This window comes from Lynx rufus, unplaced genomic scaffold, assembly GCF_022079265.1.
Source record: "Lynx rufus isolate CCGP_SWC_20201006 ecotype Redwood Valley unplaced genomic scaffold, mLynRuf1.p SCAF_1, whole genome shotgun sequence".
NCBI lineage: Eukaryota > Metazoa > Chordata > Mammalia > Carnivora > Felidae > Lynx > Lynx rufus.
The window spans coordinates 21830967-21847356 of NW_025814823.1; the positions used below are offsets into that span (position 1 = coordinate 21830967).

The 16390-nt window shown below is 40.3% G+C and overlaps 1 protein-coding gene across 6 annotated transcripts in view; it reads left to right on the plus strand.

The window, feature by feature from the left end:
* RCBTB1 (RCC1 and BTB domain containing protein 1) overlaps positions 1-16390 on the plus strand; it is a 56475-nt gene that overhangs the window by 33123 nt on the left and 6962 nt on the right. For 5 of the 6 annotated variants that reach the window (XR_006962061.1, XR_006962058.1, XM_047079434.1 and 2 more), the window contains exons 7-12: positions 2367-2474; positions 3567-3709; positions 4697-4887; positions 9661-9787; positions 12040-12191; positions 12737-12867. Coding sequence is in view for 4 of the 6 variants with exons in the window: in XM_047079434.1 (XP_046935390.1) it covers positions 2367-2474; positions 3567-3709; positions 4697-4887; positions 9661-9787; positions 12040-12191; positions 12737-12867 (852 nt within the window). In the remaining 2 variants the exon portion in view is untranslated. Of the gene's footprint in view, positions 1-2366; positions 2475-3566; positions 3710-4696; positions 4888-5878; positions 5905-9660; positions 9788-12039; positions 12192-12736; positions 12868-16390 lie in introns of those variants that run through there. The other variant, XM_047079456.1, reaches the window with a different exon arrangement.

A 16390-nucleotide genomic window follows, 5' to 3' on the forward strand; every position in this document is an offset into this window, starting at 1 on the left:
AATGTAATAAAGAGTTTGACACTAGTTCTTTCATCCAATGAAAAAATCAAGTGTGCAGTCTTTAAAGGTAACTGATGATTTTTAAAAAGTTTACTTTTTTGAGAGAGAGCATCGCAGGAGGGGCAAAGAGAGGGAAAGAGAATCTGAGTTTTTTCTTGTGATGAGAACTTTTAAGATTATTAGCAACTTTCAGATATGGAATACAGTATTACTAACGATAGTCATCATGCTGTACATTATGTCCCCATGACTTACTTATTTTATAACTGGAAGTCTGTACCTTTTGAGCCCTTTTACCCATTTTGTTCAACCCCCAGCCCCCACCTCTGGAAATCACCAATCCGTTCTCTGTATGTATGAGCTTGGGGGTGTGTGTGTGTGTGTGTGTGTGTGTGTGTGTGTGTGTGTGTGTGTGTGTTTAATTAAAATACAGGATGCACAGTGTTCCATTAGTTTCAGTCATGTTTGTCATGCCATGTTTACCAGAGTGTTAACTGGCTTTTTTCATCAATCCTGTTGTCATCTTTGATGACTTTAGAATTTCTTGGGCTAGTCACCAGACATCCTCCATCCTGGTATTCTTTACTTGTTTATTTTTAAAAATATACTTAATTTTAAAATTATTATTATGTGGTTATTTTCACAAAGGAAAGCAAATGAAGCATGTAAAATAAAAAGCGAATACCTTTTCTCCGGTCTTGTTAATAGTTTGACGTATATCCTTTTGAACTTTTCTCTATAAAACAATTATATATGGGTGAATATAATTATCTTTTATAAAAAATGGGATTATTATAGGTACTGCTTTTTTCTGCTATTCTGCACCTTTCCTGCTTAACAACACATACGTTTACCTGAATCTGTTATCAGACCATTTATAGCTGTTCTCCATTATAATGGCTCCTTACTTTTCCTTGTCTGGATCACCCACAGCCGAAACTCTACTGATGGAAATTTCAGTTGTTTCTAAATTTTTGCTGTTATAAACATTGCAGCCCTGAGTTTCTGTGTTACTGTGTGTGTGTGTGTGTGTGTGTGTGTGTATCTTTTGTACATTTATGTAAGTAGTCTATAGAATAAGTTCCCAAGAATAAGATTTCTGGTTTAGGGTGTATGCCATTAAATTTTTTGATAGCTGTAGTCAAATTTCTCTGCAGAAAGTTAAAACCTTTTGCACTTACGACATGGAAAGTGCGTTTCACCGTCTCTTGCTAGTACCCTAAATTCTATATCCCTCTTTCCCCTCTGTCACATTGCTCTGAAAAACCCCATCTTTGACTCCACGAGACACCTCAGGTTTCTTGTTTGACCAGACCTTTAGTCTGTTCCTGCTCAGTGATTTTTCCTGTGTCCCACACTTGCTTGTTCTAAACCTTCACCACCACTGGCAAACCTCTGTCCAGCTCGACTACTTTCAGCTGATGACGCCCCTCTCCAGATATCTAAGACATTGTGTTACGTCTTTTAACCTCTTTCCTGTCCATTCCCTCTCTCTTGGTCCCACTGTCACTGCCTTAGTTTCGACCCTTGTCTGAGCTCGTTTGCTACTGAATGGCTGTCCTGCCTGTAGTCTCATCTAATCTGTTCACCTTTATGTGCCACCAGCAGGATCTTTCCAAGTTGTGAATATTAATCTGTTTTGAAATATTTCTGTGGGAGACGCTTACATGCATTCTACTTTTCCCTCGTGTGTGTTTTGGCACTTTATCCCTTTAGCCCTTATTTTTCCTTCTAGTCTTTTGTCCTGCCACTGTGCTGGATGTGTCCCAGCAGACCACCTCCTCATTTTCAGAACCTGCTTCCAGCACATTCTCTGCCCTCTCCTTGGAATACTTTACTCCCATTTATTGATCCTTTAGCCATGCTCAAATCTCTGCTCTCTGAAAAGTCTTTCCTAAACTTTCTTCCTATAGCTAAGTCCTTTCTCTTCTCTGCTCCTGTAGTGCCTTGATTGTATCTCTAGAATAGTACTCGCCTCCTGGCTGCAAAAAGTTTGCACGTGTCCATCTTTCCTGTTAAACTGCGACCAAAAACTTACTCCTAGTGCCTTTTATCATGTCCTGACATACAAAGGGTGCTTAATAATTGTTAAGCAGCATCAACTTCCTCGTGTGTAAAGCAAGAATAAATGACTTGCCCAAGGCTATCCAACCAATAAGGTATGGAGGAGGAACTGATGCCAAATTCTGTTATCCCCACCCCCAAAATAATCTTCCATTTGGAGATCCCCAGTAGGATCACATAGAGTAGGAATATGGGTGTTTGGAAGTGAAAAATTACTTGATTTGTTTAGGTGGACGGCATTTTTGTATCTTCCTTCTTACTAACTGTTTTAAAAGCCTCTTCTCTCCCTTTCTTTCTCTAAGGTGTATGGCTGGGGTTACAATGGCAATGGTCAGCTAGGCTTGGGAAACAATGGTAATCAGCTGACCCCTGTGAGAGTGGCAGCTTTGCACAGCGTGTGTGTGAACCAGGTACGTGTGGTGGGCTTCACTGCTGCTCCCATGTAGCTCCCCTGCTCCGACTCGGAGAAACACTGGACATTTACCCTTCAGTAGATCCTTTCAGACAATGCCGCATGCCTTCACCCTTCACATTTGAAATTCTGTCTTTCCTAAATTCCCATGATGAGAAGGAACACCATGCTGGTGACACATCAGTCTTGGCAAGTAAAAAAAAAAAAAACTATTGGGGCTCCTGGGTGGCTCAGTCGGTTAAGCATCCGACTTCGGCTCAGGTCATGATCTCGCAGTCTGTGAGTTCGAGCCCCGTGTCGGGCTCTGTGCTGACCGCTCAGAGCCTGGAGCCTGCTTCTGATTCTGTGTCTCCCTCTCTCTCTACCCCTCCCCGTTCATGCTCTGTCTCTCTCTGTCTCAAAAATAAATAAACGTTAAAAAAAAAAATTAAAAAAAAACTATTGGAAAAGTCCAGTAGTCTCAATATTTGTTTTTGGTTTTTTAATGTTTTGTTTATTTTATTTTATTTTTTTAATTTCTTTTAACATTTTTTTATTTATTTTGAGACAGGGAGAGACAGAGCATGAACAGGGGAGGGTCAGAGAGAGGGAGACACAGAATCTGAAACAGGCTTCAGGCTCTGAGCTGTCAGCACAGAGCCCGACGCGGGGCTCGAACTCACGGACTGCGAGATCATGACCTGAGCCGAAGTCGGCTGCTTAACCGACTGAGCCACCCAGGCGCCCCTGTTTTGTTTATTTTAGAGAGAGAGATATAGTGTGAGCAGGGGAGGAGCAAAGAGAGAGAGAGGGAGACACAGAATCCGAAGCAGGCTCTGGGTTCTGAGCTGTCAGCACAGAGCCTGACGCAGGGCTCGAACTCACGGACCGTGAGATCATGACCTGAGCCGAAGTCAGATGTTTAACCAACTGAGTCACCCAGATGCCTCAATTTTTGGCTCTTCTAATGCTTGTTTAATGTTCCAGAGAATGTCAGTCCACACCTGATGATGAGTTGACATTCTGCAGAAGCTGGCTGTATCTTTAAGTAGATGTTTTCCCTGCCCTTCCTGTTTTCCTGTTTATGGTAACCATTTAAATTTACTTGCAGATTGTCTGCGGCTATGCACACACTCTAGCACTAACAGATGAGGGCTTGCTCTATGCCTGGGGAGCTAACACGTATGGGCAGCTGGGAACTGGCAATAAAAATAACCTGCTAAGCCCAGCACACATCATGGTGGAGAAAGAAAGGTAACTTGGCTGTACCATGTGTCGGGACTATGTGTGTGTTTTTGGATTTGGGATTCTGTGTGCTGGAGCTACGGTGTTTGGCTTTGTCACGCTTCTGTTTATTAATATTGTCATTTTGAACAAAAGAGTTTGAGTAGCAGCCAGAATGGACATGCGGTTGATAGGATTCTCATTTGGCTTCCTAAAATAACCTCCTGTGATTGATAGGCATTAATGCATCTTGATATAATTCTCACATTTCCTGTGGCTCATTTAGTAGGGAAGTAAAATGGGGTCTGTCGCCATGTAGAAATTGAGTGTAGTGTAGACTTTTCCTTTGAGCCAACTAAAACAACTTTTAAATCTGCTTTTGAAAGGAAATTTTCTGTTTAAATATTGATTTGATTTAATGTGTCTCACTGGAATAGATGCTTTGTTTGTTCAGCCAAATCTTGAGGTCTTACCCAGTAAGCTTTAGAGTGTTGACTTGTGATTGCAGGACTGTGCCTAAGAAGCCTACTGAGAAATGTGTTTGGCTTGATGTCCATTTGGATAAGGGTGTGTAGAGTCCATTACCCCAAGGCCATCACTTATTTAGAGGCTGTGAGAAGAAGTTGTGTCAAGGAGGTGGTATATTGAAGGCAGTGTTTTGTTCTTGTTTTTTTCATACTGTCTAAGCCCCCAGAACTGTCAAGACAGTTTCTCTCTGTCCACTTTCCTCATTTACTTTGGTTTCGAGTCCCTTTTTCCAAGTTTTCCTCAACAGTATGTATTATTTATCCTAATTCAGAATGAGGTCAGGATGAGAAGTGGGGTGACAAGCAAGGGAAAAACACAATACCCTTGCTGTGATCTTTTGGTTCTGTCCATATGACTTGAAGCTAATGTCCCTCAGTCCTGGGCTGTTTTTTGCAGCGTTGTAAGCATGGCCTTTTTATCTGCCTTGTGTCCTGTGCTGTAGGCTTCTGTGATAAATAAATTACATACATTTTTCTTAAAACATTTCAGGGTAGTAGAGATTGCGGCCTGCCACTCGGCCCACACGTCGGCTGCCAAGACCCAGGGCGGGCACGTGTACATGTGGGGCCAGTGCCGGGGTCAGTCCGTGATCCTGCCTCACCTCACGCACTTCTCCTGCACCGACGACGTGTTCGCCTGCTTTGCCACTCCTGCTGTCTCTTGGCGCCTCCTGTCTGTAGGTAAGAAAGCTCAGGGCTACTTTTTTTTTTTTTTTTTTATGTTTATTTATTTGAAAGAGAACATGTGCAGGGGTAGGGCAGAGAGAGAGAGGGAGAGAGAGAGAATCCTCTGACAGCACAGAGCCCGATGCGGGGCTTGAACTCAGACCACGAGATCATGACCTGAGCTGAAGTCAAGAGTCAGACGCTTAACCAACTGAGCCGCCCAGGTGCCCCTTTCATTTTAATCGAGGTGAAATTTATGTTCATAAAATTCACCATTTGAGAGTGTACAATTCAGAGGCATTTAGTACGTTCATAGTGTTGTGCAGCCACCATTTGTATCAAGTTCTGAAACATTTTCATCACTCTGAGAGAAAACCCTGTACCTGTTTTGCAGTCACTTCCCATTCTCCTTTCTCCAGCCCTGGCAATCACATACTTTGCTTTTAGTTTCTTTGGATTTACCTATCCTGGATATTTCATATAAAGGAAATCAGTGTGTGACCTTTTGTGTCTACCTGCTTTTATGTAATGTTTTTGAGGCTTAACCATGTTGTAGTATATATATTAGTACTCCATTCCTTTTTATGGCTGAATAATATTCTGTTGTATGTATAGACCGCATTTTTTTAATCCATGCATCTGTTGATGGATGTTTGGATGGTTTCCACCTTTTGGCTGTTAAGAATAGTGCCATAATAAACATTTGTGTACAAATATTTGAGTAACCTGTTTTTAAGTGCTTTTGTTATACTAAATTTATTACATAATTGAATATGAACCAGAATGAACTTAAAAAAATTAAAAACTCGTAATTTATTTATTTATTTTCATTATATGAAGTTTATTGTCAAATTGGTTTCCATACAACACCCAGTGCTCATCCCAAAAGGTGCCCTCCTCAATAACCATCACCCACCCTCTTGTCTCTCCCACCCCCCATCAACCCTCAGTTCTCAGGTTTTTTTTTTAATTTTTTTTTTTTAACGTTTATTTATTTTTGAGACAGAGAGAGACAGAGCATGAACGGGGGAGGGTCAGAGAGGGAGACACAGAATCTGAAACAGGCTCCGGGCTCCGAGCTGTCAGCACAGGGGCCCGATGCGGGGCTCGAACTCACGGACCACGAGATCGTGACCTGAGCCGAAGTCGGCGCTCAACCGACTGAGCCACCCAGGCGCCCCATTGTTCTCAGTTTTTAAGAGTCTCTTATGCTTTGGCTCTCTTCCACTCTAGCCTCTTTTTTTTTTTTTTTTTTTCCTTTTTTTCCTTCCCCTCCTCCATGGGTAAAAACTCGTAATTTAAAGGGTGACATGTTAACTCCACTTTCTTTCTCACTTTGTCTTTCAACCAGTCTCAAATACTTTTATTTCAGAAGGGCACAAAAACCGAGCTATTGCAAAGGGTACTGGAATTTAGGGTGATCTTTGGTTACATAATCTGTCCCTTTTCTAAATATTGTCTTCTTCAGGCGTCCATTGACGGAAAAATGGTAAGGTGTCAGAAAGCTGAGTAGCCATTAACAAGATGGGTTTAATCTCCTTTTATTTCTTGTTCATTTCTGCATTTTTTGCGATGTATTTCTTCTAAGTTATTCTTAGTATGCAGAGGAAATAAGTGGATCATGATGGCCCCTGTGCTTGGAAATTAATGTAGCTCTTGTCAACTGTGGGGTTTGGGTTGCTTAGCAGTTGATATTAAAGACCAGTCTTGTAGTATGTGTCATGCTGGGGTGTATTAGCCAGCTGGCCGGGGCTGTCCCATCATCAGGTGACCAGTCTTTGTGCTCACGGGGGCAAAGAGTATGTTTAGGAAGAGTTAAGCTGCTGCTCAATTTAATGTGAAATAAACATTTCCAGGTTTTTTAACTATAATACAATATTTTTTTGCAGTGAATGTTGTGATTGGAAAATATTTAATTCACAGAATGGGACTGTTTAGCCATAACTACACATAGGTATAGCATGGACAGCCAAACACTATGTACATCTTCAGATTCCCAAGTGCTACTTAACCTGGACCCGTTCATAAAAGGCTTCTCCAGGTACTTGCCTCTCAGAAGTCTAATCCTGAGAAGACATCCTTTTCAGAAGAAAAGTTGTAACGTTTTTTAATGTTAAGTTTGGAAAAAATAAGATTCAGAATATCTCCTAGAGGACTTCTTACCACCTGCTAAAAGTCAGAAGGGTTTTCTCTTTCAGTTTATGATCTCAGCTGAGTGTTAGGAAGAAAGATGGTGAAATCACACCTCGGAAGAATACTTCTTCTCTAAAGGGAGTTGTTACACTTGTCAGAAACCAAAATGGGGGAAAGGGTTACTTCAACCCTTAGGACTGATGGCAGAAGTGGAGGCACCGCTCGAAGCTGTTTTGCAGACGGGTGGGGTAGCAGTCTAGGTTCCTGGACTCCTTACCCATCTGAGTCATTTCCTTTCTTCTGTTTGCCAGAGATCCAGGTTACAGGGTGAGGGGAAAGCCTGACTTTTGAGAGAGTGTCCACTTTCTGCCAGAGCCAAGAGAGCTCTGTGTTGTGGGAGTTCCAGGGAGGGCTTGGGTGAATGCTATTTCCTTGGGAGGTTCTCATAATAAAGCTCAGGGATGAGCTTACTTGTTAAGTTTCAGCCTAGGTTTTAACAGGTGTCCCTCTAAGAGCAGCAGGCTGCTGAGAGACACAGCTCAGTTCTTTGATGGAGTCCCGTTCTCATCTCATGGTAGAAACCTGTCTCCTGTGTTGACAGCACCTGCGTTCAGTGCCAGTGACCTCTGGAATTTTCTTTGTTTTCCTGTTAGCTGCCTTTTACTGGTTTTCCTTTGTCCACACATAGCACAGGAAGGTGTTACATAATTTGTACAAGTGCCTTTACTTTTCTTCATAAGGACATAGTTCTTACATATAACAGTTCTTATCAGGCAATGTGATCATGTTTTTGTAAAACTGTTCCCTTTGAGTATACATTGTTACTAAGTAAATTTGCTCTGTTTTTAGATAGCATGTAAGGATTATTTGTACATTAATATTTAGGGCTAATAGGGATGTTTAGATTCCACATACCTAGGAAAAAGGGTTTTTCTGCATAAGAGCATGACTGCTTAGCATTACTACTTTAGTGGTAAGTTTGTTTCTTGACGCTCCTGGAGTTGAATTTACCAACCCCTTGAAACTACCCCAAAGCAGAGCAAAGGTGTTTTCAGTGTTTCAGTCAAGGAGAATTGATAAATTCTTAGCCCTGGAAGAGAACCACTCAAGTTTTTTTCTTTTTTTTTTTTTTAATTAATTTTTAAATTTACATCCAAGTTACTTGGCATATAGTGCAACAATGATTTCAGGAGTAGCTTTCAGTGATCCATCCCCTACATGTTAATACCCAGTGCTCATCCCAAGAAGTGTCTTCCTTAATGCCCCTTGCCCATTTAGCTCATCCCCCAATCCACAACCCTCCAGCAAACCCTCTGTTCTCTGTATTTAAGAGTCTCTTATGTTTTATCCCACTCCCTGTTTTTGTATTACTTTTGCCTCCCTTCCCTTAATGTTCATCTGTTTTGTATCTTAAATTCCACATGAGTGAAGTTACATGATATTTGTCTTTCTTTGACAGACTAATTTCGCTTAGCGTAATACCCTCCAGTTCCATCCACATAGTTGCAAATGACAGGATTTCATTCTTTTTGATTGTTGAGTAATACTTCGTTGTATATATATACCACATCTTCTTTATCCATTCATCCGTCGATAGACATTTGGGCTTTTTCCAGTTTGGTGATGCTATAAACATTGGGAGAACCAATCAAGTTTTAAGTGAGCAGTGATACAATCATGGACTGCCTATAAATTTTTCTTTTCTTTTTTAAATATACATTTAAAAGTTTTTAAATGTTTTATTTTATTTTTTTTTTAATTTTTTTTCAACGTTTTTTATTTATTTTTGGGACAGAGAGAGACAGAGCATGAACGGGGGAGGGGCAGAGAGAGAGGGAGACACAGAATTGGAAACAGGCTCCAGGCTCCGAGCCATCAGCCCAGAGCCTGACGCGGGGCTCGAACTCACGGACCGCGAGATCGTGACCTGGCTGAAGTCGGACGCTTAACCGACTGCGCCACCCAGGCACCCCTTAAATGTTTTATTTTTGAGAGAGAGAGAGGGAGAGATTGGGGGAGGGGCAGAGAGAGAGAGACAGAATCTGAAGCAGGCTCCCACCTCCAAGCTGGCTCTCCCCGATGTGGGGCCTGAGCTCACAAACTGTGAGATCATGACCTGAGCCAAAGTCGGACACTCAGCTGACCAAGTCACCCAGGCACCCCTAAAAAATATACATTTTTAAATGTCTAACTTCATATATAAGACTGGTAATTGGCCTTTTCAACTACATACATATTTTTTGGTAGTTTATAGACTTAAGATACGTATTTTAAATTTTTTTTTTTTTCAACGTTTATTTATTTTTGCGACAGAGAGAGACAGAGCATGAACGGGGGAGGGGCAGAGAGAGAGGGAGACACAGAATCGGAAACAGGCTCCAGGCTCTGAGCCATCAGCCCAGAGCCCGACGCGGGGCTCGAACTCACGGACCGCGAGATCGTGACCTGGCTGAAGTCGGACGCTTAACCGACTGCGCCACCCAGGCGCCCCAAGATACGTATTTTAATATGGTGAAATTGATTTGTCAAATAAGGCACAAACTTGAAAAAAATCTGAATTATTCACCTTGCTAATGGTTATCTTTTAGAAGTCTTTTCTTATCTCTGGCACATTTCTTCAGATTTATGTACTAATAATGGGTTTGTTGCTTTCAGAGCATGAAGACTTTTTAACAGTTGCTGAATCACTGAAGAAAGAATTTGATAGTCCGGAAACTGCTGATCTGAAGTTTCGAATTGATGGGAAATATATCCATGTCCATAAAGCTGTTTTGAAAATCAGGTATTTTTGCATGAGCTTAGAGACATCGATAACCTTACTTTCTTTTTGCAGTCTCCTTTTGGTGACCGCTAAGAAATAGCCTTGGTAGTAGAGAGAAATGGTGCTACTTACTATATTTGTGAATAGTATCCATGCATTATCTGTGTGTGTGAGTGTGCACTCATGTGCCTTTTTGAAAAAGCATAATGTGGTAGAAGTATTTGTCTATATATATATATATTTAATATATATATGTATATTGTATACGTATAAATATATATGTTTACATATATATGTGTACATATGTACATATAAATATATATATAATATATATATATAATATATATATTTAATAAAATATATGTTTATTTTTGAGAGGGAGAGAGAGAGATGAAAAACACGAGAGGGAGAGGGGCAGAGAGAGAGGGAGACACAGAATCCGAAGCAGGCTCCACGCCCTGAGCTGTCAGCACAGAGCCTGATGCGGGGCTTGAACTCATGAACCGCGAGATCATGATCTGAGCTGAAGTTGGACATTTAACCGAGGGAGCCACTCAGGCTCCCTGTCTATATTGTTTTTTTAAATGAGGTTCTTATGAATTCTTATTTCTATCGACAAATTTACTTACGTGATTAAAAAAATACAAGAGATTAGTTAGTGAAAAGTGTGTATGTCCTCTTAAAGATTCATTCCCCCCCCCCATCAAGAAACTCTAATGGTCAGGAGTGATGGACCTCTGGCCCTGAGGGACATGTGATTCCCAATTAAAGGAATGATCTTTAGGGGCGCCTGGGTGGCTCAGTCGGTTAAGCAGCCGACTTCAGCCAGGTCACGATCTCGCGGTCCGTGAGTTCGAGCCCCGCGTCGGGCTCTGGGCTGATGGCTCAGAGCCTGGAGCCTGTTTCAGATTCTGTGTCTCCCTCTCTCTGACCCTCCCCTGTTCATGCTCTGTCTCTCTCTGTCTCAAAAATAAATAAACGTTAAAAAAAATTTTTTTTAATAAATAAATAAATAAATAAATAAATAAAGGAATGATCTTTAGATATAGTAAATGGAGTTATTTGTATAAATGTGAGGGAACTTTGTATTTATTAATAACAGTTTGGACTCTTGCCCCCTAAGGCTGCTATCACTGAGAAGGAGGCACATGAAGTGAGACCATAGAGAGTTAAACTGGTCCTTTTTGAAATGCAGTTAAAAACCTCTTTACAAAATAACACATTTTAAGGGAACCTAAAAGCCATATATATCATTCATTACTAAGAGAGTAAATATCTGAACCAAAGGAATGAAATTATAGACTGGAAATGTTCCTTCTGGGAACCCGTGGTCAACTAGTCTGTTCCTTCCATGCATGGTTTTCTGACCCATTTGTCATTCCTTGCCTAGACAACTGTTTCTTTTAACTTCTCAGATGAAGTAATTTCTTATGTAGATGGAGCTATTCTTTTGGTTGTGAATGGATTTTGAAAATATTCTGTTTATTTATACCGTATCTCATTTTAAAAGGATCTGAAAAGATGATTTTTTAACACTGAAATACGTAGAAAACCCAGTTTTAGAAATCAATTTTGCGTGTAGGTGGCTTTTTACATGCAAATATAACATAAAAAGACCCACTTAGATTTTTTAAAAAATCTGTGACTTTCCTAGTGAATGTTTTTTCTGAGTAAGTTAGTAACAGACTTGGGTGTATTGGAGAGAGAGCAGGTCAAAGCAGAGGAACAAAATAGGACTGGCTGTTCTGGAGATGAGTCAGAAAAGGGGGAAAATTGTCATGTGAGGTAATGCGATAATCATCAGCCTAAATGTGATCCAGTTAACACTGAAAGCGGTTTTAAGAATATGCAGATTACTTGAAAATTAAAAACCAAATGAGTTATTTGAATGATGTTGATGTATCGTCAAAGATCTGAACTCTCATTTCTGAATTTCCTTTAATTTCATTGTTTAAAATGCATTTCTGTATAATCTTTTTAAGAAAAACGAGGGAGTAAAATCCTTGATCTGGATGAGGACTATCAAAGGCAAACAGTGGTGCACCTGAAGGGCTGGGTACTTCTAGGCCCTACTTAGAATCCTTAGTATTTAATAGGAGATGCCCATCAGAAAATGCAAGTGAATAGATTCAGAAGGGGAATGTAAAAGCCTGTGCTAGCTAAAGATTCATAAGCCTGTGAGTGTGAGCCTGAATATAGTAGTAGGTGGGGAGACCTATAAGAGTTGTTGGATTTCGTCAACTTCATTAGATAACTTTGCTTGTTCTGTCTAGGTGTGAGCACTTTCGATCCATGTTCCAGTCTTACTGGAATGAGGATATGAAGGAGGTGATAGAAATAGACCAGTTTTCTTACCCAGTGTACCGTGCCTTTCTCCAGTACCTCTACACAGATACAGTGGACCTGCCACCTGAAGATGCTATAGGTACCTCAGCCACCGGGACGGGCCAGGCCTCACGAGCAAAAATCTCTCCCTCCACGTTCTCACAGTACTGAAGTGTAAAAAGTTTCAACTCAGTTGGCTTTTACATGGTTTTTAGAAAATATTTGAAGTAAATGTCTTTAAAAATAGTATTGTATAAGTTGTTACGGTTCACAATTATAGACCTAGTTTATTTATGGCTATGGACTTATTTTAATTTTAATAATTTTTAATTTTGTAATATTTTAATTTTTAATACGTTGCTAATGCATTTAGTGTATCCTCTTGGAAACAAAAGAAGGGGGGCAATTCCATTTATTCCCCTTCTTTTGTACTGTAGAGGAAGTTGTATAAAGCGAGTGTAGGAGAGGTCTGTTCTGGGGTGGGGAGGGGAGTGAAAAAGAGGATCTATTTAATAACCTTTAGGGTAGCGTTCATTAAGAAACTTTTGATTCATCTCCCTAACTCTTTTCACCAAAATGAAATATATATGTTTGTAAATTAGGGGAAAGTATCATAAACTTGGTGAAATTCTTTTTTGTTTTTAGGTCTTTTGGACTTGGCCACGTCTTACTGTGAAAACCGGCTGAAAAAGCTCTGTCAGCACATTATCAAGCGTGGAATTACGGTGGAGAATGCCTTTTCATTATTCTCTGCTGCAGTCAGATACGATGCAGAGGTAACATAAACAGCAAACTGAAGCCAACCCCTCCAGCTCCCTGTGCTCTGCCTCCCACCCTTTTCTTGCATGAGACAAGGAACATGAGTAATTTCGTATCTGTGTATGCTCTGAAATTCTATCATTGTCTAATTGTAACTCATAATGATTCATGTGCGAAGAGCTTGCTCTGGACTCCTTTTTATTTGTGTGTTTGTTGTGGATGGTTGATTTTGCACTGGATTGAATTCTTAATCTGGGATTCATGGGTCTCTAAAGAATCTATGAATGAATGGCCTTTTGAGAGTCTGAAATTTTGCATTTGGTATGTTTTCTTGAAGTTAAGAATCAGAGCGTCATCATATTGTAGGCTTCTTGTGAGCAGAACTGTTTCTTATTCTCTGTATTCTGTAGTGCCTGGCACATAGTAGGCACTGGATGATAAATGTTTGTTGAACTGAATGAATATGGTACCACCTGAAGGATACATTAAGGATAATTAGTGAACTAAAGTCTGGTACGGTTGGTTTTATAAATTTATAGAGAATATAAGGTAGAGAGCAACAGCCTTGGAGTCCAGCTAAGGCATACACCTTTAATGACACAATTAGCCCGTTCTTAGAGGTAGTATTTTGTCATCATTTGACAAGGCAGAGTACGCTGTATTGAGATTTACCAAACACCTGCAGGGATCTTCTCCTTTATCAAACTTAGGGATCCAAATGGACCATTATGTTTTGTATTTTCGAAGTGCATCCTATTTTTATTTGAAATTATATTATCATGAATATTTGCTAAGGTCAAATATAGTTGACTTTCTCTGTGGCCTGACAGCAGATTTGGTGATTAAATTATTTCTAATAGGAAATGGATGTCTAGATTTTTTTCTTGCCTTTTCTGTGACACCATGAACTTATTTATTAGAAGTGCCCTTTAGGTTGCATTTCTACCTAGTGATGTAATTTTAAATTGGTCAGTGCCCTTTCTGTCCATTTGGTAATTCACTTTTAGCATCTTCTCTGTATCTCTCCCTTCTCCTTACTACTAATGAGTTCCATATTCTAGGGGTTAGGATATTGCTGATTAAAACCAGTTAGAACCACCTGGGCAGAGGCAAACATCTCAGCTCTAGTTGCTGGAAATTTCTCATTTTAAGTTAAAACCTATCCCATCAAGTTTCCAGGAAAAAACCTTATGGCACTTCTACCTGTGCCAGCTGATCACTTTTTTAAATTAGCTTTCATTTTTCTCATGCTAAGTATAGACATTAGATACCATCTCTTCCTTGAGACTGCAAACATGTGTTTCCCTGAGTCTGGCACAGTGTGGGCATATGGTTGGCACTCAAGAATGTATGCTGAGTTTAATGAATGAGTGAATATATGTGAAACACCTTGCCATGAAGGTGTCCTTTAAAAAATGAAGAAAACAATAAAACTCCAAACCCCCCAAATATTAATACATTCAATGTAGAAAACTTGGAACGTAGAAGACAAAAAGAGAAAGAATCACTTCTTTCTAGGCTGTATTTTTTTTTGGGGGGGGGGATTCTTCTAGGAGTTACCTTGTATTTCCCTTAATGCAATAGAATGTAGTAAGTAAATAAATGAAGTGTTTAGAATGTAAAAATAAAACCTACTAGCTGTATCTATAAGTTGATGGGAAGCTACCATTAAGATTAGAAATTTACCACCAAAATATTGACTTTTAGAAGCTCCGCTTAGGGAGACTAGATGACTTTGCCTTCATTCTGTGGTTGAAATGCTAGGAAGATGGAGACAACCTTCTCACATTTTTTCTGTTTCCTGTAAGTTCTTGTGGTTTCCCCATACCCCCTTTTGACAAGGTAATTTTGCAGCAAATGACACACATAAAAGCAACAAAAATGTATCGGCTCAGTAGTTAGGAAGATTTTTCTGGTTGTTGTGGAGCCCTGGCATTCTGAATGCACTGTCAGTCTTCCTCCAAGTTTTAAGTGAAGAACAACCTGGCGGAGGAGCACTTCAGAATTCCTCCAGTACAAACCCAAACAAATGTTGCCATCAAGGGAGTAGATGTGAAAAAAACATTGTATCAAGATAGTTCCTATCTTATTACACAGATTTTGAAATGTTTCTATTTATACTGTTTCTTTTCAGGAAATGTTTGTTTTCTGTGTATTTTTGGGTTTTTTTGTTTGTTGGAAAGAGAACGCGAGCTGGGAGAGGGGCAGAGGGAGGGAATCTTAAGCAGGCTCCACGCTCAGCACAGAGCCCAGTGCGGGGCTTGATGCCACAACACTGGGATCATGACCTGATATGATCTGTTCAACCCACTGAGCCACTCAGGCACCCCCTAGTGTATCTGAACATCAGGAGAAATAGCTGGGAGGGAAGTATTATTTGTTGAACCAGAGTGGAGAGTTTTCCAGAAAATCCTCCTTGCTTAGCAATTTAAGTCCTAAGATTTTGCTCTTGGAAGCAATAAATATAAGGCCAGGAATCTAATTCCAGAATTAGTTTGGGATATGGGTGTTGAAAGTTTTGCGCTAAAACCAAACGGTCAGCATTTTTTCTTCTTTCCAAAATTAAAAGTTTTCTGTGATCAGTAAACTGAAGTATTTTTTGGTTAGTGAGAGTGCCTTTTCTTTATTTTGTCCTATTAAGACTTTAAGTACATTGTAGGGGCGCCTGCCTGGGTGGCTCAGTCGGTTGAGGGACCGACTTCCGCTCAGGTCATGATCACACGGTTTGTGAGTTCGAGCCCCGCGTTGGGCTCTGTGCTGACAGCTCAGAACCTGGAGCCTGCTTCGGATTCTGTGTCTCCCTCTCTCTGCCCCTCCCCCACTCAGGCTCGTGCGCGCGCGCGCTCTCTCTCTCTTTCTCTCTCTGTCTCAGAAATAAACAAACATTAAAAAAAATTAAAAAAAAGATTTTAAGTACATTCTAAAAACCAGAGACCACTTTGATATGGAATATTTTGTACCTGATATACTAGGAAACAAATTCTAAACTTACAGTTTTGGGGTTTTGTTTTATTACTACTTTAACAATAATTTTGGGCAAAGTTAGGTGTGGTTCACAATTTCTTGCCATCCAGAATATGTCTCAAGGGGGGCTTGTGACACATAGGTAGCCTGTCTCATCCTGGCCAAGTAGCCTTCCATAGAAAAATTAGCATTTGACTATTTTAGCTTTGGAGGACTTAAGACTGGATAAGAATTCCATTTAGGCTGCAATAACGTTTTTTTTTTTTTTTTTTTTTTTTTAATTTTTTTTTCAACATTTATTTATTTTTGGGACAGAGAGAGACAGAGCATGAACGGGGGAGGGGCAGAGAGAGAGGGAGACACAGAATCGGGAACAGGCTCCAGGCTCTGAGCCATCAGCCCAGAGCCTGACGCGGGGCTCGAACTCACGGACCGCGAGATCGTGACCTGGCTGAAGTCGGACGCTTAACCGACTGCGCCACCCAGGCGCCCCAGCAATAACGTTTTTTAAAATGTGGATATTTAGACCGTCGATTGTGTTTTAAGAAGATCTGTGGAAAGGAAAAATGACTTATT